General features: G+C 42.4%; 1 protein-coding gene across 1 annotated transcript in view; it reads left to right on the top strand.

Moving 5' to 3' along the window:
- The window catches only part of FAM120B (family with sequence similarity 120 member B), a 144931-nt gene that overhangs the window by 21338 nt on the left and 101355 nt on the right, over positions 1-22238 (top strand). The window contains exons 2-3 of the mRNA XM_063443360.1: positions 841-1885; positions 18452-18632. Of these exons, the coding sequence (XP_063299430.1) occupies positions 866-1885; positions 18452-18632 (1201 nt within the window). The 5' untranslated portion in view covers positions 841-865. The remainder of the gene's footprint in view (positions 1-840; positions 1886-18451; positions 18633-22238) is intronic.

Raw genomic sequence — 22238 nt, 5'->3', positions numbered from 1 at the left:
GTCGGTGAATGTGTATGTGTGTCTGTCAGTGAGTGTGTATGTTTAGGTTTCCTGCCCCCCTCCATTCACATGGGAAAGGTGTTTCTATTCACTTTAATTTTTTTATTTTTTTTTCATGCCGTGCTGGTGACGCAGTGGCTGGCCCCACCTCAATGGCTGAGATAATCAATCTTGACAATCTCAGCCAATCCAATGCTTTCCCCTAGAAATACTTTGGGATACTATTGCGCATGCGCGGAAATACACCATGCTGCTCAATGAACTTCTAGTCATAGAGATGCATTGAATTGAAACAAGTCTGAAAAGCCAGTGTTTACATTAAAAAGTGGGCAGTGACAGTATATGGACTTCAGAACTACAATAAGCTATATAGTGTCCCTTTTAAGAATTGTATTTTTGACCTTGAAAAATCTGTCTCCTAACCTTTTTTTTAGCTGGCTCCAAGATTTTAAGCAAATTTGTCAAGCCCTGGTGTAATATCTCATGTGTTGTTGTTTATCAGAGGTTGTATTTACCTGCTAAGGAATGGATGATTGTTATTGTGTCTTAATATATAAAACCATAGAATTCAAATTTGAATTTTTCTTTTTTGTGTGGATATGTATATACACACACATACAATAGGGGCCCCTGTATCGCTGCTCCTATAGGTAATCATCTGAGTGCAAAAAAAAAAAAAATCCTCTAGCCAGGTAGAGAATACAAATACAATATATAACTATTGTCTAATTTACATGAATCCTCCGTGATCTAAGATTCAGTTTTTATTTTTTTCCATTTATAATTCTAAAACAACTTAACATTGTGAATCATATATATTCGTCTCTTTTCTTTTTGCAGGCTGACCTTTGACTGGTGTGCAGGAATGGGTATCAAAGGTCTTCTTGGATTTGTACAGAACTCTTGTCCTGATGTTTGCCATAAGGTTAACCTACAATCACTTGCCAGCAAGCATAGGTCATCCTATCCTGGATGCACTCCTACTATTGTTGTAGATGCGATGGGATGCCTTCGTAGTTGGTACACACCACATGATTGGATTCATGGAGGCCAGTGGAAGGAATATCTATGTAGTTTACATGAATTTATTGCAGCCTTTCAGGCTGCTGGGATCCGTCTAGTGTTTATTTTCGATGGTGTTATAGAACAAAAGAAAAGAGAAGAATGGGTTAAACGCCGATTGAGGGACAATTTTGAAATATCAAAAATCTTCAATTATATTAAAACTAACAAGCAGCAGCCAGGCAGAAATATGTTCTTTATCCCATCTGGTATAGCCACCTTCACAAGATTTGCATTGAAAACACTAGGTCAAGAAGTAATTTGTTCAGGTGTTGAAGCTGACTATGAAGTGGCTGCATATGGTCTACAAAACAATTGTCTTGGAATTCTAGGAGAGGACAGTGACTACTTAATTTTCAACACTGTCCCATATTTCTCTATTAACAAGCTTAATTTGGATAACCTAGTAACTCTAATGTACTCCAGGCAAAATCTCTGCAGGGCTCTAGGCCTCCGTATTTCTGACCTGCCTCTCCTTGCCTGTCTCCTTGGTAATGACATAGTCCCAGAGCGTATGGTGGAAGGTTTTCAAAGAAATTGCACAGCAATGTATAAGTCACAATATGCATACCCTAACAGGAGAGCCCAAGTTATTCAAGCTGTGGCTAATTTTATTGCAAGTATACAAAGTTCACCATATGGCATTAATGAAGTAGAGAGAAGGCTTCCCCACTGGTTTGACCGTATATTGCTGCAAAAGGGAGTACAGTCTTATTTATTACCTCATCAGACGTCCCCATGGCTTTCTGAAACGTTGATGTGCCACGGTGCTGATTCTAAAGAGACAGAAGCCAGTGTGTGTCCAGACAAAGAGATTGTCCAGGTACAGACTTACTCAATTTCCTTATTTTATACAGTAGTAGCAATGTGCAGAATATTTTAGTTTTATATATCACAAATTGTAAAAACACACACACACACACACACATATATATATATATATATATATATATATATATATATATATATATATATAATCAAGGCGAAGACTGTAGTTGTGGGAGGGGTTTGTCCGGCCTATAAATTCACAGGCCTCCCCTTCCTCTGGGTCGAGACTTCCTGGTTTAGTACAGAACCATCTACTTCCGGTTCAAAGGTCACAACACAAACTGCATGAACTCCAAACAAGCAAGCTGGTCTAGGCCTAGTTTGGCCCACGCAAGCATTCATTTTACCTCATTTGAGTAAAAAACAAAAAACAGCCATCCCTCGACGCTCATGGGGCACTGCCACATCCTGTTGCTGTTCATGTGTTTTTAAAAAAAACCAAACAAAAAAACGGAAGTTTTTCCCCTTTAGTCCGTGTAGAGCCATGCTACCACTGACATTCCACACATATCCAGCCCACATTTGGCATTCCACTAACTAGGGTGACATTAGCATTTTAGTCCACATTCCTTCCTCATTCGGATATGGCAAATTTCACTACTAACGCAAATACGGCTTATTTCAATCACAGCATCACAGTGATACCTCAATTTGGTTCATGCATTCTGCTTACTGTATTTAAACATATCATATTTTTATAATATGCAATTCAGTTAGTCACCCTACGTTCTTTTGTGAAATAAATGCTACGCCATTTTCATATTTGCAACTTTTGTTACTTATTTTCACCAGGCCTCAGTACCTTTATGTATTTTTCATGGTTGCCCTCTTGGTATTCAGGCACTCATGGGGCAACACTGTTTAGTAATTATGTGGCTAAGTGTTGCTACTGACTGTAAATTCATGTAAGGCCCAAACTTGGGCCTATACATGTGTTCAGCATTTATGGTACAGCCTGTTAATACTCTCTCATTTCACTGTCTGTCAATACTTACATTGCTTTAAGCCCTTTTCTGGTCTCCGCACGTGATTAGTCAATCATACAAAAAAAATTATAGATATACCCTAAATGAAAACATGCATTTAAAAAAAAAATTATTGGGATTGTATTTACAAGTATTTCTGAACAAGCCCTACAGGGCCTCTAACACATTGTACTGTCATTCGATTCGACCGTCACTAGCCTCACATTAATGCATGTTACTCTTTGTTATTCTAGCATTTGCTGTTGCTTTCAACCCTATTGTGCTATACCAATTATGTATGCATAAGTGTTAATCATCCTCTTAAACAAGTATGCTTTATAAACGTATGTATTATATATCAAAAGATAAAATAAAAACATTATGTTCACTTTTCACAAGCTAGACGTTTTATAAACTTATGTCTTATAAATTCTCTTTCCTGCTATGTTTAGCGTACGGCCATCATAGCCTAAAATTGAAGATTATGTTAGCTTTAGTGTACTAATAATCTTAATTTTAGTAATGACAGGAGGCGAATATTTCCATATCTTTCTTTACTGAAATCTCCAGCAGCATAGTAACAGTAACAACCAATGAGAAAAAAGATATGCTGCCCATAAAAGGGTCTGTCTATGACATAATTTCCTCTTTCTTTGAGGCGAAAAAATAACAGTAAACATATAAACAGATCAAGTTAACAATTCAATAACATGGTAGTAGGATAAACTTTGGAAGATCCATGGTATGGCTGTGTTGAAGGTGATTCTTTATCCCGCAGTAGAGTTTTTCACGCTGAAAGGAAAAGAAAAAAGGTGAAAGGTTTCTGGCGTGGCAATATGTCCGCATATCAAAACATTAATCTGAATATTAATGACTATTAGGTTGCCTAGTCTACAGTTAGATATAGTACTGTATAATACAACGTGAGACAATATGACAAAAACCCGCCATCTAATTGATGAAATCTGATAGGTTATACAATTCATACAATTCATACATGGTTAAGAAATAGCGTCTAGATCAGAAAATATATCGACAACCGTCAGTATGCTTACCTGAGCACTAATACCTGATCCCGTCAGATCCGAAAATAACCTGGGTGGGATACTATAGGGTGGGAAATATTCGCCTCCTGTCATTACTAAAATTAAGATTATTAGTACACTAAAGCTAACATAATCTTCAATTTTACCACATGACAGGAGGCTTCATATTTGCATTTTTAAAGCTTAGAGTTAATTAGTGTGAAGGAAGCATGAGATGTATGACGGAAATAGAACGTCCTGAAAGTACTTTCTCGTGACCAGTCTGCGCAGCGCATGATGTCGGTTAGGGAGGCGCCCGCCGTGAAGGCTTGGGATGCAGCCGCCCCTCTGACCGAGTGTGCGCCGAAATGAGCATCAACTCCTGCCAGCGATAGTAGCCAGCGAACCCATCTAGCCAGTGTGGTCGAAGACACCGGTCCGTGAGGTCTTGCGTAGGAAATCAACAGTTGGCCCTTCGAATTGTTTTGAAGGGGGGCTGTGCTTTCCGTATATCTCATCAGTGTCCTAACGACGCATAGTTTGGGGTCTGATCCGAAGTACGGATATGATACAGAGGTGGAGTCCGATTTTGTCCGTCTTGTAATGGAGAAGGTAACTCCTTCTGGAGTGAGGGAGAAGCCGTCCACGTCGAATGCTCTAACGTCTGACACTCGTCGGAACGAGACGAGGCATAGCAACAGGGTTAGCTTGGCTGAAAGTTGCTTCAGTGACAGATAAGGGTTATCTGGCCAAGTCCTAAGAAAATCCAGCACCACGTTTACCTGCCATAGATTAGAGTATTTGGGTGCTGGTGGTCTCGTTAGTTTAGCGCCCCGTAGTAATCGGCATATTAGTGGATCTTGACCCACTGGTCTGCCTTGTACCGGGACGTGTGCCTCTGATATGGCTGATCTGATCACGTTGAGGGATCGGTAGGATCGTCCTAGCGTGAATAGATGGGCTAGGTAGTTAAGGATCAGTGTGATAGGGGCATTAAAGGGATCGGAGTCCCGTTCCATACACCAATCAGTTCAGGCTGCCCAAGCGGATATATAGCATTTCCTGGTGCCTGGAGCCCATGAGTCCCATAGGAGGTCTTTAGTCGATTGTGATAGGCCGTGTACCGCCCAGGAGCCCCTGAAATCATCCAGGCCACCAGTTCTAGTTGTCCGTCCAGGATGAGGGGGTGTGGTTCTCCCCGAGGCCCTGTCAGAAGTAGTGGGAAGACAGGGAGTAATAGGGGGTGTCCGTGGGACATCTCCAGGAGATCTGGGAACCACGGTTGGCTCTGCCAAAGGGGGGTTATCAGTATGAGAGAGATCCTGTGGGTGCGTACGTAGCGTATTACTCGTGGTATCATGGAGAATGGTGGAAAGGCGTAGGCTCCTAGGGTGGGCCAGTCCTGTAAGAATGCGTCTGCGGCTTCGCCTTTCGGGTCCGGAAGCCAACTGTAGTATCTCGGAAGTTGATGATTGGTCCTGGAGGCAAATAAGTCTATTGTTAGCGGGTATGTCCCCCGTTGTAACTCTTGGAATATCTCCTTGTTGAGTTTCCAATCGCTGGTGTCTCGCCAGTGGCGTGAGAACCAATCCGCCGTCAGGTTGGAGATTCCTGGTAGGTATTCCGCCTGTAGTGTGATGTTCCGGCGCAGGCAGAAGCTGTAGATGTCCTTCGTGGCTTCTGTCAATGCTCGAGACTTCGCTCCTCCCAGGTGATTGATATATTGTACCGCAGAGATGTTGTCCATGCGGAGCAGGATACAGCAATTCGACTTGTCCTTGGCCAGGCTGCGGATGGCGAAGGATCCTGCAATCAGTTCCAGACAGTTGATATGAAGGTTGGTCTCCTCCTCTTGCCATGGGCCTCCCGTGGAGGCGTCTGCGCAGTGGGCTCCCCATCCCCACAAGCTGGCGTCCGATTCCACGATGAAATCCGGGGATGAGCCGAAGATCGCCTTGCCATTCCAGGCTTGTATGTGCAGTAACCACCACCGAAGTTCCGTTCTCACTTCCGACGACAATGGGATCCAGTGGTCGTATGAGTGTCCGGTGCGGAGGTACGCCGCTTTCAGTCGTTGCATGGCCCTGTAGTGTAGCGGGCCTGGGAAAATCGCCTGTATGGAGGAAGAAAGGAGCCCTACAATCCGGGCGAGCATCCTGAGTGGTAGTGTGTCCATCCTCAGAACCCTCCTGATCCCCTTCCTTATTGAGGCTATCTTTGCTGAGGGGAGGCGTAGGACACAGTCTTTCGAGTCTATGTCGAAGCCGAGGAATTGCACTGACTGTGAAGGAGAGAGCGCCGATTTTTGTCTGTTCACTATGAAACCCAAAGATTCCAGTAAGTGAACGACAAATTTCGTCTGCAATCGTAGCCTGGAGGCCGATTCGCAGAAAATTAGCAAATCGTCCAGATATACGAGACATCGTATGCCTTGGGTTCGAATGTGAGCCATCACCGGTCTCAGGAGCTTCGTGAAACACCACGGGGCCGAACTGAGACCGAATGGCAGGCATGTGAACTGGCACGTCCGTCCTCTCCACAGGAAACGGAGGAAGCGTCGGTAGTGTACGTCTACTGGCACGGACAGGTACGCGTCTTTGAGGTCCAGACGTGTAAACCAGTCGTCTTTGATGAGGAGGTCCTGTAGCAGATGGATTCCTTCCATCTTGAAGTGTCTGTATACTACAAATGAGTTTAGTTGCCGGAGGTTGATAACCGGTCTGTAGTCGCCTGTCTTCTTTTTGACCAGGAAGATGTTGCTTATGAAGCCTCCTCCTTCTGGCGCGTATTGTACTGCGCCTTTCCTGAAGAGTGTGTGGATCTCCTCGTCTACCAAGTGTTCTTGTTCCTTCGACATGTGGATCGGAGGAGGGGTTCCGATCTGAATGGGATCCTTGAAGAAATCTATGACGAAGCCTCGTACTGTCTGTAGTACCCAGGGGTCCTTGGTAATCAGCTCCCAGTTCTGAAAGAAAAGGGACAGGCTGCCTGCAATAAAATGTGAAACATTTTGGGGTGTATGTGAACTCACCATTGGAGAAACGGCCGCGTCCTCGGCCTCGAAATCCTCTAGATCTTCCGGTTCTTCGGGACGCATAGGGTCTCTGCGTCGTAGATGGGAACAAACTTTGGGTTTGTGAGAATGGTCTGGAACCTGAGGACCAAAAGCGGCTGGTGGCACGGTTCCGCTGCCGACCAGCCCTTCCAAAAACACCTCTTGTAGTTGGTGCATGAAAAACCTGTTTGAGTGAAGTTTGGGCCTTATTCAACGTGGTGAATAGGTTTACATGTTTCTTCAGTTCCGCGATGAAAGCATCGCCAAACAGTTGTCCTTGGGCTTTCGGTCCAAATTCTTTCGCTCCGAGGTCCAGGAGCTTGCTATCGATGCGGATTAACGCTGATTTTCGTCTTTCCGTGCATAAGGCGGCGTTAGCGTTGCCCAACAGGCAGACCGATCTTTGAGCCCATTCCCGTATGATGTGAGGGTCTAGTTGGGAGCCCTGGCTGAGGGCTAGGTCTGCGAAGTAAAGTATTTTTGCGATGGGGCCGAGCAAGTCCAGCAATTTATCTTGTGCCACCTTTCTCTATTCCCTTACGGGGATCACGGCCCGAGCGGGACATGAATACCATCACTGTATTGTCGAACTCAGGCGTAAGTGCCACCTTATCGGGTAACAGGGGCCTGGGGCACTCGGCCCGGAGGCGTGCTCGCACTTCTCGTTCCAGCGGTTTCCGCAGCCAGAAGTGAATGAATCTTGTCAGGTGTTCTGGTAGGTTCCACTCGGAAGACCGCGGGTGTCGGATGGTACGCGGGTCGAAGAGTGGATTCCCTTGGTCATCCATAAATACTCCATCCCCGGCCATATCGGTGGGGGTACTGACATCTCTGTCTCCGTCGGTGGTGTCAAGAAAAGTCTCTTTAACATATCTCGAGGAGGTGGGAGGTAGGTCCTGCCACTCCTCCTCTTCGGAGACTGAGTCATCCCCTTGCCACTCATCGATCACGTCTAGGGTGCGCGGCACATATGATTCCTCCTCATCGGAGGATTGAAGTGGTTGGGGCGCGGGCAGTTGTCGGCCCGTGTCCTTGCTCCGTTTGACGGGTATTTTGCTCTTGGCCTTAGTGGACGGAGGGCTCTTGCGATGTCGCTTCATCTTGGGCATCTCCGAGCCAGCCGCTTCCATCCGTTCTGGGGGACTCATGTCGCCCTGACTTAGGGGTCTAGCCTTCAAGAGGGCTTTTTCAACAGATGCCGCTACTGCAGCATTAATCATGGCCTGAAGATCTTGACTGGCTTGTGTGTCCTCCATGATGTTTAGAGTGTTTCTCGTCCTGTTGGGCGATAATAAAAATCAGTGTAGGTAGTGGAGAAGAGTCAGTACTTGTAGTGACAGACTCTTGGTACAACTGGGGGCCGCCCAGTTTTTAGTGAAATTTGTTTAGAGAGGCGTATATGTATGGGCTGTCGCCTAATATAGAGGCCGCCTTCAGTTATGAGCTCAGTAGTGGTGTATGGATGGGTTCGCCACAGTTGTACACCAGAGCTGTATGCACGTTAAGTAAATAATCAGGGTTGGATGCCAGTGCAGTTAATACCATGTGCATATACTCGGGGTTCACCCCGGGTGGCGTGCCGTGGCGTGCCGTGGCAATCAGAGGACACCCACATAAGATAATGGTCAGTGACCTTGCATGCATATCTGGGGGGTCACCCCAGGTGGTGTGCCATGGAAAAAAGCCCAGAGGACACCCACATAAATTTGTACTTTCAGGTACAGTGATATCATACGACCCGTGGCGGGTGCGGTAATGTGGTATGCCCTTGGAGGGTACAGTAGTGTAATATGACCCTGTAAAGGGTATGATATTAATATGCCTCTTTTAAAAAAATATTTACAGTACCACAGTGATTGGTGGATTCCTGTAGATTGTAGCATGCAATATACACACATATATGTATATAATCCTTGTGAGGTATGTACAATATTCTTGCACATCCGTTTAATACCGTTTAATACCTCAGATATAAAAAACTTTAATGTGGTGAATACAGTAAAACATCCAATATATGCAGTATTACATAGAGTCCAAATGTGTATATATATATGTATCGCTTTAAGGGTCTAGAGCGGAGATCGGGTGATAGGTAACGTATACCAGACCTTAGAGTGGCCGGACTAACGTGCCCAAAGAATAGTCAGAAATAGCCGAGGTCAAGGGATACAGAAAGAGACACAATGATGAGGAAAAGCCAGGGGCCAGGGATGCCAGAAAACAGGGAAGTCAATGACAATGCCAAAGTCAAATAACTAGAAAAACCAGAATCAATGACGCGCTCTTGGACAACCACAAGGGAAACCACGACAGGGCACAGAGCAAGAGGGGAGAACTGGGCCTAAATACCCCACATGTGGATGTGATTGGTTGTAACCGGCCTTTGACCCCAAAGGCAGTTACCAAGTTCCTATTTGCATGATGCTGCATGATTTGCTGCTCAGCACAATCCCTCGTGTGGATTGATTGCTACTCGGCACAACTTTTCCAGTCAGGACAGTAAATGCCATTAATCACATTTTTATGTGCAGATTAATACGTGACACACTACATTTGCTTCGCAAGGCCCACCCAATACAATAAAATTTTGGCTCCTCATTTGGGCTTGAAATGAAGGGCCTGCTTTACGAAGGTTATATACTGCTTATATTACTTCATTCAATTATAAGCTCGGTCTCGCTAGACCTACTCCAACCCAACCTATATGGACCTCTCGGTGCCAAAGGAATCTGGGAAACCTTAATCCCTCATCCGATAAGTTTTATCCTTACGCCACATATTAAGCCACTTCAGTCTAGCATGGTATTGACAACGTTACATATGACAAGTCATATACATCTAGACACGTAATAATCTATCATGTTGGTTATTTGCCTCCGTTTGCTTTGATCACAGCCTCAGATGGCACTCCACTACATACAACGTTGCCACCCTGGTATCCATGACAATTCTCCATACCACTACATATGGACCGGTTCAAACAACAAAGGCACCATGCTTCGCCACTACACAACTCTTACAACCTTGATATGTTTATTACACATTTGTTCGTTCCATATGTCCGTACCCCTCATACAGCCATATTTTTTCCATCCTACATCTGAGGACTTATATTGGGCACTCTCGGCCTTTCGCTACGATACCTCTACACATGGCCCTCATTAGGCCTTCACTGCAAATGGTTGCATACGGCCCTCTTCGGGCAAACAACTACGATCCAATTTCGGACCCCCATTTGGGCATTTGCATACTACATTTTTCTGCTTACAAGGGAAAACTACAACCCTTTCATATCACATTTTACTATTCCACCTGCCTCGCTAGTCCCACACAAGTCCCCCCCTATATGGTTCCTCTCTCGGCACACTCCCATGAACCCCTCATTAAGCAATTATACGTATTCAGGCCTCTTCGATCTGCCTATTTTACTTAAATTTGTATAATCCACACCTTCATCTAAGGTGATTACTAGATCCCATAATTCGCTTCACGTTGCTAAGCTAGAGATATTACATACATGTTTTGGTGTTTAATTACTTAGGCTATTTTATCTCACGCATACTTCAGGTCCTTCTACTAGGACGCACAGTGGGAACGCTATTTTCCTGACTCATTTTGTTTGGCCTAGGTATGTACTCATTATATAATATATACACGGTACTCTTAACCAGAAAAAAATCTGGCGAAGAGTACAAAAAGGGTTACAGGGGTACTAAAAGGGCTACAGAAAATAAGGAAATGAGGGGAAAATACTCCTCTATAAAGAGAGGAAGCCAATCCCATCAAAACCAGTACCCCCTTCAGAGCAATATGTAAAAACTTGCAAAAAACTGTATCTCAGACATGGCTCAAAAAATAATAAAGTTTTATTAATAGTAAATAAACATAAAAAATATACACCAAGTGTCTATAAACATACACCAGACTGCTTAACCTATAGCTAAATGTGGATAAATGCCAAGGGATACAGAGCTGCTAAGCTCAAAGAGCTCGCAACAAAGTTACGATAGATGCAACTTAATACCTCATATGTAACTCACTCTAGCAGCAGAGTAACTAGTAAACAATGTTGCAACATAAACAACATAACAGCAGTGGATCTCCAATAATCACAGCATAATGAATATTAGCTGTTATAAACCCAAATTAATCCAAATACAATAAAGTCCTGATCATATATATATGGGAAAACAGTATTCCCTCTATAACTACTTAGAGTCCTTAAAGATCATATTGACTTAATAAATACTCTGATCGCTTATACTAAATCAAGACTATATGTGCCAAAAGATGTGTAAATCGAAAGGACAGGAAGAAACAGATAATTGAAATTAAAGTAAGAAGTAGTATAGAGAGTTCTGTATTAATCACAACTCGATATAGCTATATATGGAAGGAGACTCAGCAGGCCAAAAGAGTCCCTAAATTGGTGTAGCGTGTTAGAACATAGCAGGCTAAATATAAAGCAGTCTGCAAAAGTGAAAAACACCCACAGCCCGACGCGTGTTTCGGCGATAATAATCGCCTTTCTCAAGGGCACAAGCTTTATATTTAGCCTGCTATGTTCTAACGCGCTACACCAGTTTTGATCACTGAAAACAATCTGACACCTGTGATAATTAGATTGCCAGGTGAGCCCAATTTAAGGAAAAACTACTAAAGGAGTTCCACATTATTAAGCAGAGCACCATTTTCATGCAATATGGGGAAGAAAAAGGATCTCTCTGCTGCCGAAAAGAGTGAAATAGTTCAATGCCTTGGACGAGGTATGAAAACATTAGATATTTCACGAAAGCTTAAGCGTGATCATCGCACTATTAAGAGATTTGTGGCTGATTCAGAGCACAGATGGGTTCGTGCAGATAAAGGCACATTGAGGAAGATTTCTGCCAGATCCATGCATCGAATCAAGAGAGCAGCTGCTAAAATACCATTACATAGCAGCAAACAGATATTTGAAGCTGCTGGTGCCTCTGGAGTCCCACGGACATCAAGGTGTAGAGTCCTCCAGAGTCTTGCAACTGTGCATATACCTTCTATTCGGCCACCACTAACCAATGCTCACAAGCAGAAACGGCTGCATTGGGCAGAAAAAGACATGAAGACAAATTTTCAAACAGTCCTGTTCACTGATGAGTGCCGTGCAACCCTGGATGGTTCAGATGGATGGAGTAGTGGATGGTTGGTGGACGGCCACCCTGATCAACAAGGCTGCGACGTCAGCAAGGCGGTGGTGGAGTCATGTTTTGGGCCGGAATCATGGGAAGAGAGCTGGTCGGTCCTTTTAGGGTCCCCGAAGGTGTAAAGATGACCTCTGCAAAGTATGTGAAGTTTCTGACTGACTACTTTCTTCCCTGGTACAGAAGGAAGAACTATGCTTTCCGTAATAAAATCATATTCATGAATGACAATGCACCATCTCATGCTGCAAAGAATACCGCTGCATCAATGGCTGCTATGGGGATAAAAGGAGAGAAAGTCATGGTGTGGCTTCCATCCTCCCCTGACCTAAATCCTAATGAGAACCTTTGGAGCATCCTCAAGCAAAAAATCTATGAGGGTGGGAGGCAGTTTACATCCAAACAGCAGCTCTGTGAGGCTATTCTGACATCTTGCAAACAAATTCAAGCAGAAACTGTCCAAAAACTCACAAGTTCAATGGATGCAAGACTTGTGAAGCTGCCATCAAATAAGGGGTCCTATGTTAAAATGTAACGTGACCTGTTAAAATGTTTAAAAAGTTAAAATGTTGTTATAAGTGAAATAGCGTTTGCTTTCAGTAAATATGCTGCAAACGCAACAAATGAAAATTTTCAGTTCTTTACAACCTATAAAGTGTTTTGAAACTTACTGTGCGTAATCATTTGGAACAGTGCATTGTACGTTTTTTATGTTTTAAAAAAAAAAATACTGTTATCATTAGGAGGTTTGTTCAACAAATTTTGAATTGTACTCTTAATAGTTGATAACATGAGAATTATGCTGACTGTTATTTACATCAATTATTTAGGTAAATGAGAAAAATATCATTTGCATAATAATTTGGAACAGGGTGTAGTGGGCCCTCTTTTACAGGCCTACTCGAACATCGGTTTAGGCACACCACAAACGACTTGTACACCACTACAATAACTCTGCTTATTGTCCCAGACTACAAATATATATTATGTGTGTGTGTGTGTGTATACATTGTTATTTTCCTTTTGTTATGTGTATTATATTTGTGTGATATGCAATCTCGAGACTACGTTCTAGTACATATTTGCAAATGGCTGATGCAATTTATGTAGATCTTTCTGAGAATTACAGAGTAACAGAGCTTTTCTAGAGCCTTGCATATAAAAATAATACTTGCTAAATTTTCATTAGATCAAATACAAAAAAAAGATCTGTTATTTCATGCATAAAATTATTTATGACACAATATTACATTTCTTCCCGACCACACTTAAAGGGTTCTTCTACTAGCATAACCACTACAGCCGCTCCTTTTATCTTCTTGCTTGTAGATGTCACATGCCTTGCCGGCACTTACCTGTCACTCGGAGTCCTTTGGGGTATTGAGGCTCTGTCCTGCTGTGCTCTCGCCGCTTCTCCCACAGCTCTTCTTTGCTGTCGGGCGCCGGGTTCCGCTTAGGCACCGCGGTGGCAGCAAGATGGAGGCGGCCATGCATACACCAGTGTAGCATGCAGAGGGTATTCTGGAGAGCCGATGTGATGGAGGCTTTAGAGAGAGAGAGAGAGGGGAGGGACTCTAGAATAGCCAAGATGGTGCACAGTCCCATCACTACTCCTTTATAGTCACTGGAACTCTGTCAGTAGGGGCCGGTCATATGATCAGCTCTCCCTATAAATACCCAAGCACAGATCAAGGGCTTGGTTGTTCTCTGGTGCTTGCTTCAGTCTCCTAGTTTCCTGGTTTCTCATCCTGGTTTTTGTTCTTGATTTCTAGTTCCTGATTCCTAGTAAAACATTTTGGCTTCTAACCTATGGCTTTGACCCTGACCACACTTCTTTGGCCTTGGGCATTCTGCTTCCTATTCGTGGATTTCCTGGCTTCTGACCTTCGTATTGACTTTGCTGCCAGCCCTTACTATCGAACCTCCTCACACCGCTTCTGGTTTGCTCCCTTCTGGCTCCATTGCTTCCTCTGTAAATAAAGGCACCCATGCCCTCCTAGATCTCCCAGGTTCCTGTAACACTCTGTCACCTGGGAAAGTAGTGTCTGCAAGAGGTTGCTGTTCCACTGCAATTTCATTTCTCTACAAGCAAACCAACCAGTAAGTTGTCACAGTAGAACTGATGAAACTGGGAGCAGATCTAGTCGCTATTCATTGGCTGAGACCATTTGTACGAAAAATACAGAACATTTTTAATAATCCACAGATTTGACATTAGCCAGCTTGTAATGTAATATGCAATGAATCAAAAATAAATCTTATTGCACATTGTACAACAAAAAAACATATTTTACTACAATGTAATTTTCAAGCAGATAATTTAAAATGATATGCTTCTCATGAAGTACAATGTCAACTCTGCTGTAGACAATGTGAATTAGGTATGGGTTATTGTATGCTAAACTTTACACTTGATGCTCATATTATATCAAAACCTAAACATGTGTGCTTGAAATTAAAGGGCAATATTCGTTTTGTTTTTTTTGGAGGGATGAATTGTGGGAAATACATTGTATTTTCACACATCATGGATATGCGTCTGTGAGTGAAAGAGATTAGAGATGACAATTTGGGATTGAGAATACCGTATTTTTTCATCTTTAAGACGCACTTTTTTCCTCCTTAAAAGTGAGGGATAAGGAACACTATGGGATGGGGGTGGGTGGAAGAACACTATGGGACAGGGGAGGGGGGAAGTGGGTGAAAGAACACTGTGGGACAGGGGAGGGGGGAGTGGGTGAAAGAACACTGTGGGACAGGGGAGGGGGGAGTGGGTGAAAGAACACTGTGGGACAGGGGAGGGGGGAGTGGGTGAAAGAACACTGTGGGACAGGGGAGGGGGGAGTGGGTGAAAGAACACTGTGGGACAGGGGAGGGGGGGAGTGGGTGAAAGAACACTGGGACAGGGGAGGGGGGGGAATGGGTGAAAGAACACTGTGGGACAGGGGAGGGGGGGAGTGGGTAAAAGAACACTGTGGGACAGGGGAGGGAGGGGAGTGGGTAAAAGAACACTGTGGGACAGGGGAGTGGGGGGGGGGAGTGGGTGGAAGAACACTGTGGGACAGGGGAGGGGGTGGTAAGGAAAACTTTTTTTTTCCTCTTGTTTTCCTACTCTAAAAACTAGGTGCGTCTTGTGGTCAGGTGTGTCTTATAGAGCAAAAAATACGGTAAGTGGTGTGTGGTGAAAGAAATTGGAGCATAGGAACAAGAAGAAAAAGGGAACAAATGGTGGACTTGGTATTCCTATGCCAGGTTGTGTCAGCAGGGTGAGAAGGGTTAAAGTAGAAGGGGACTGTTAGCCAAACAAATACTGGGACAAAGATAGGAAAACCATAGAAGTGTGAAGCGCAAAAAAGCTATTTATTTTTAATTCTGAAAGTATGGCCCTGCTTAGAACGGTTAAACCCATCCTAACCTTTTTTTTGACTTGACAAGCTGCAAATCTGATGTAGAGACATGAGCAGACCTGATGCAGTTGGTTTATGCTGTCAATGTAGTGGGATAAGTTTAAAACAGAAGCAAGGATGTGGAGTTGATACACAAAACCTTCGACTCAGACTCTCTAATTTATGGTACCACGACTCCATTAACCCAAGATTGCTTCCAACTCCACAGCACTGGACAAAACTCACAAACTTTCCATAAAGCATTAACAGCAGCATACCCATCACTTGAAAGTAACCTGGTAAATGACAGTTAAGCATATTTACACACAGCTTTCAAATAAATCACATAGATTTTACTTTGTGTCACAAGTATTTATTTTTTCTCTGTGTTTTTGTTCATTCTTTGTTTTAGTTCAGCTAAGTGCTTCTATAAGTAAAGAACATAAACTGCTGTCTGGCAAAAAATTCCTGTTGTGCAAGACTTTATAGGATATTAGCCTCGGTCCCTTTCCCATTTACTTTGTCCCTCCTAAAATGTGTATAGCTATATATATCTCCGTAAAATCCAGTAAGGCCGGTCATCCCACCTAACTTCTCTGTTAGTGATTAGATCAGGGATCAGCAACCTATGGCACATGTGCCATCGACTGCACTCAAGGCTGCTGTGCGACAATCTGGCTCTGGTTAATCAGGAGTCCTAGTGGAACTTCAGATATCTGCTAGTGCAAATCGAGTGATGATTGCAAGTGGTGAGAGACCATCCTAAATTTACACCTTGCAGCACTTGGAGGAAGTTATCTCAGATCACATTCTCCCAGCACTTGTGAATGGGAATTCACACTGGAGTAGAGCAGTCCCCAGTCCCTGCCCTTGACCTCTTCCTGGCCAGCCCATTTCCCAATGGACCCCAGCGAAGCCACCCACACTGTTAACACATAGGTGCAGCATAAGCCCCCCACATACGTATATTGCAAACAGTCCCCACAAACACAACACCACTGACAATCCACATAAACGCAAACAACCCCACAAGCAGCTTCTCACAGGCAATATTACAAGCAGCCTCACACACATACACCAATGTGACATATCATCCACATACAATTTCACAAGCAACCCACATACACAGCTCACATTCATAGTAGGGTTAGACCGATATTGATTTTTTTAGAGCCGATAGTCTGGGGACTTTCAGGCCGACAGCCAATAGCTTAGCGATATTCTGTACATTTAACGTTTTGAAAAATGAAAATTTCGACACAAATCTACTATTAACAGAACATGAGCAAATCTTTTATTTGTATTTAATGTTTTTAAGTGGTAAATGCACAAAATATACAGGCCAGTCAGATTTGTTTTATGCTTTCAAGAATATTTGTGTTTTTGTGTAGTGGATGCAGTGAGTATTTGATTAGAAAATGTAGTGTGTGTGTGTTTGTGTAGTGGATGCAGTGTGTGTGTAAATATATTCAGAACTCCCCCCCCCCCCCCCCCTTTACCTGTCTCTTAGTGCCCCTCTCCCCCTTCCCTGTCTCTTAGTGCCCTTCCCCATTCACCTTAACGTTCCTTCCCTTCTCTTTTAGTGGTCCCCCCCCCCCAGTGTTTCTTTTCCCTTCCCTCTCCTGTACCTTAGTGCCCTCCCTTAATGTCCCCCTCTCTCCCCCCATAGTGTTCTTTTCTCGCCCCGTCCAGTATTCTTTCCATCTCCCCTGTCCCATAGTGTTCTTTCCTTCTCCCCTTCTTACCGGTGATTATTGTCCGATCCCGATATTTACAAAAAAATCGGACTATCGGCAAAACCGATAATCGGTCGATCCCTAATTCATAGGTACCACAAACTACTCTGGAACATATTCAATATAACAACTTACATGCGCACAAATACAACATACACATCTAAATATAAAAAAATAGGACCGGCATGCCAAGGGACTTTAAGATCGAGAAATTAGGGCCCGGTCGGGTGCTGCAGCCCTTTGGCAGGCTGGGCCCCTTTAATGTTGCAGAGAGTGCTGGGAGGAAGTGACTGCAGGCATTAACCTCCCTGCAAACAAAAGGTATGGGAGCAGAGGATGGTTAACAAATGTAAATGTATGTTTAGGTATGTGTATGTGTGTATCTGTGTGTGTCAGCGAGTATCTGTGTCCGTGTATATATGTGAGTATCAGTGTGTCTGTGCATCTGTGTGTGTGTGTATGTGTGTGTCACTGTGTATCTGTGAGTATGTGTGTGTCTAAGTAGCCAGTAAATGTTTGCAGAAATACTGAAAAATGCACTGGCAGATATGTTTTTGCCAGTCTCAAGTATAAATTTGATGAAATGCACTCATGAAAGTAAGTGTCCCTGAATGGCAGTTAGGAAATGTGGTCACCCTAGTTGTCGTGGTGCTCCGGTCAGCAGCCTTAGACCCCCAGCAGACAATGCGGCGACAGTGCTTTCGTATCGTTGGTGAGTGGGATGAAAGGCAACACTATGAGTTGTTTTTTCTAAACTTAAATCTCTGTATTTAGGTTTAATTGCTGTGTTGGCACTTTGAGGAAAAAAGTTGGTTTGTATTGCGGTTTGGGCACTCGGGTTTAAAAATGTTCACCATCACTGCTATAGCCTGTCCCTGAAGGCATTTTAATGTAAACACCGCTTTTTCAGAGATCCACTAGAGGTGCTTCCTGGGTCAGTGCCGCACTGTGAGTGTGCGTATATAATATACTTTTTGTTCTCTTACATTTGATAATTTTTTTATAGCTTTTCTTATCACCAACACTGTTTTTATGGGTTCTCACTACTAATTTATTTCAATGCATTTGAATTATCTGTTTTAAATATATTATTGATGATGACATTGCTGATTAACATTCATGCAATTAAAAGACATTTTTAAAAATGTGTTTAATGTCAGCTGCTATAAAATAAATAAATAAAGACCAACTGATGGTTTTGCTGGTAATTTCAGATTGTCTTAGATCATCACTATAAAGGAGACAACACTATGATCTGCAATGTCTTGTGTAATGGAGTGACTGATTGCAGTAACACGTTGGAAGATGAATGTGACCAGGAGATCCCTGGACAAGCTCTAGTCTACAAGCTTGCCCGGCAACATATTTATGCAATCCTACTTGGCACAGAAAAAGGTAAAAATTGCAATGGCATCATGTTTTTTCCAAGTATAAAAAAAACTGTATAAACGCATGCTATGGATAAATAAATTAAAGGAACACTCCATAACCACTACACCACGGTCTTCTGGTTATGGATATGCACCTCAGCAGTGTAAGAAGTAGTCAGACTGTTTTGTAGCAGGAGCTTCCAACTTTCAGACTGCGAAGGAAGTGGCAGGGAGTGGCACCCTGTGGATCACAGGTAAGAAATCAAACCATTAGAAAAATGTTTGATTACTTACAGCACACTGTAGTGTTTATGGTAATCTGAGTGTCCCTTTAACCCCTTAAGGACACATGACATGTGTGACATGTCATGATTCCCTTTTATTCCAGAAGTTTGGTCCTTAAGGGGTTAAAGTACCATAACCTTTATAAAAAAAAAAAGACCGTACAGAGAATAAATTATTTTAAATACCTCTTACATTTACCATGTGTAGCTAAACCTTTTTGCACGGGAAGAAAATGTTTTAAAATTTAAATATTTGTTGCCGGCTTAAATCATAAAGGGAGCCAAGGTGGTAAACCGTGCAAGATAAGATCAGCTCGAAAGCTATTTACACGTGGTGTCCATAAAGAAAGTGGAACCCCTACGAGACCACACAACAAACTACCTGAAACGCATGTAATATAAAGATATAAAAGTATACTTAAAAGGGCTACCTCTCGTCCGTCTTGCAGCCCACGGGCGTGTCATCTAAATGGTGAATTGAGGAAATTGAGCTTTTGAGGCTATGACAGTGGTGACACTTGCGGTTAATTTGCAGAAGCTGAATGTTTAAACACCTTTTTACAATTCTAATTCATCTGAAGCTAACTTGATTGAATTATTATGATGCTTAGTAGACGAAAAACTGAACAGCCCATGTGAAGTGACAAAGATTACGGTATTTAGGATGATTTAAGTGAAGTCCAGATTCTGATTAATTCCATTTACATTTATTCACTTTGTGGTAAAATTGGCAAATGGCCGAAGCTAAAAGGGGACGTTGATTGCAGTTTATAACTAAAGCAAGTAATTTGTGGTGTAACTTGAGGTGAACTCTGTCCTACATAAAGAAGTGCCTAAGTCCAACGGGAGTGGTAGCCATTAATTTCACCACTCTCTGCAGAAAGGCGTAAATTAAAACAAGCCCATATAGTGGATCAAGGGAACTGATCTATAAATTGAAAACGACCTTAGAAAAGAGAATACACTATTTTTTGATTCCAGATTACTCTTCATGCTTCCTAAGCAAAATGACAACTAAAAAAAAAATGAAGCAAGGGAGCAAGAAAGATAGGGGGGAAAAATGGAGCAGAAAAGTGAATTAAAGGGAGATAAATGTCTCCAATTTTTTTCTCGCCACAAGACAGACACAACTCATGAAGAAGATTGAGTCAACTCGAACCATCAAATTATGGAGTTGAAGATACGAACAGCCTGAATGAAACAGACAAAAGCAATGATAAACAATTGTTGAACTCCTTGCTGAGTGAATCACTAAATATTGATAGAAAGGTATTAAATAATTGTTTTGTAGTACAAATGGAAAAAATTAAAAATTAAATTCAGGTTGTCTCCTCAACTTTTAAAGAGGAAATATCTAAATTAAATATGAAAATGTCATCCTTGCAAGAATAACTTGAATACTCAATCGTACAAAACAACTTGAAATGGAAGAAAAAATAAAACTTTTGGAACAAAGAATTGATCAACCGAGCACAAAGAAATAACATAAGGATAAGGGGAATTCCAGAAAACATACCACAACAGCACCTGGAGGGATACCTGGAAGAGTTTTTTAAATTTCTAGGCTTACAACTGGACAATCTTCCATTTATCATCAAAAGAGTCCATAGGATACCAAAATGTAATGGCTTACCAGCTCATATACCAAGAGAAGTGATCGCGAGTTTGCACTCCTTTTCATTTAAGGCTAAAATTACTACACCATTAAAATTGAAGTCTCTAAAGGACTCTAAATTTGAATATCTAAAAATATATAATGATATATCTCCCGCTACCAGGAATTCCAGAAAGTTGTATATGGCTCATACTTCCAAATTAAGGGATAATAATGTAAAATACGCATGGACATTCCCAGTTGGATTAAGAATTTATTACAAAGAAAAAACAGAACTGTTCAAAGACCCGAAAAGCTTACAACAGTGGCTTTTATCTAATGATCTTGCATAAATGGGAAACGTGAGATAGGCGGAGGGAGGCAGAAGGAGGAAGAGAAGAGATATTTATAAATGTATTTATTTTTTGTGTGGGAAGAGTGAAATGAATAATGTAAAGGAGTGTTTTTTTTTTATATAATAGGTATGTACTAAAGAGAAGGATGCCTTTAGATTTGTAAGATTTAATATGCCACCTACTTAAAAAAGATTAGTAAAATATAAGATATTGTGGCTTCACTAACATAGGATTATTGATTAGTTTATATAGGGAGCTTAAAGACACAATACCACTTGGAAAGAGAGAAAAGGGGAGAAGGAAAAAACAAACAAAAAAAAAACTTTTTCTTAGAAAAATTCCACAGTCATAAATAGTGTGGTATTACATATTTTAAGTGAAGACAATGACTTAAAGGTAATGGGTAGTGATGTACCGAACTGTCCGCCGGCGAAATTAGCGTGTTCGTGTTCGCCGCGGCGGGCGGACACATGCGCAGTTCGATCCGCCCCCTATTCGTCATCATTGGGCAAACTTTGACCCTGTGCCTCTCGGTCAGCAGACACATTCCAGCCAATCAGCAGCACTCCCTCCCTTCCACACCCTCCAACCTCCCTCCCAGCATCCATTTTCGATTCATTCGGAAGATGCATGCTTAGTGAGAGGAGGGAAAGTTTAGCTGCTGCTGATTAGATAGGGAAATTGATAGCTAGGCTAGGGTATTCAGTGTCCACTACAATCCTGAAGGACTCATCTGATCTCTGCTGTAAGGACAGCACCCCAAAAAGCCCTTTTTAGGGCTAGAACATCAGGCTGCTTTTTTTTTTTTTTCCTGTGTAATGTAATTGCAGGTGCCTGCCTGCCAGCTGTGTGAGGTTCACATTGGATACTGTGCCTATTTGCCCAGTGCCACCACTCATATCTGTTTTAACAATAGGTTAAGCTTTACATTTAAAATAAATATTTTTTTTCACTGTAATAGAAGAGCAGTTGCCTGCCTGCCAGCTTCTGTGTGAGGTTCACATTGGATACTGTGCCCACTTGCCCAGTGCCACCACTCATATCTGTTTTAACAATTGGTTAAGCTTTAGATTTAAAATAAATAAATTTTTTTCACTGTAATAGAAGAGCAGTTGCCTGCCTGCCAGCTTCTGTGTCAGGTTGGATGCCTTGCCCATTTGCACAGTCAGTGCCACCACTCATATCTGTTTTAACAATAGCTTAAGCTTTAGATTTTAAAGAAATCATTTTTTTTCACTGTAATAGAAGATCAGTTAGTTGTCTGCAAGCATCTGGGTGTCAGGCCTACTTCAGCGTGTGCTCTGTAGACCTGTGCCAGCGTGCTTTGACAGTTGCCACTCATATCTTGTGTCTCTATAGCGTGCTTTTACAACCAAAATTTTGTTTCCACTGTAATA

Source organism: Pelobates fuscus, chromosome 2, assembly GCF_036172605.1.
Source record: "Pelobates fuscus isolate aPelFus1 chromosome 2, aPelFus1.pri, whole genome shotgun sequence".
Taxonomy (NCBI): Eukaryota; Metazoa; Chordata; class Amphibia; order Anura; family Pelobatidae; genus Pelobates; species Pelobates fuscus.
Note: the sequence above shows the minus strand (reverse complement) of the source record. Positions and strands in the feature narration are given on the sequence as shown.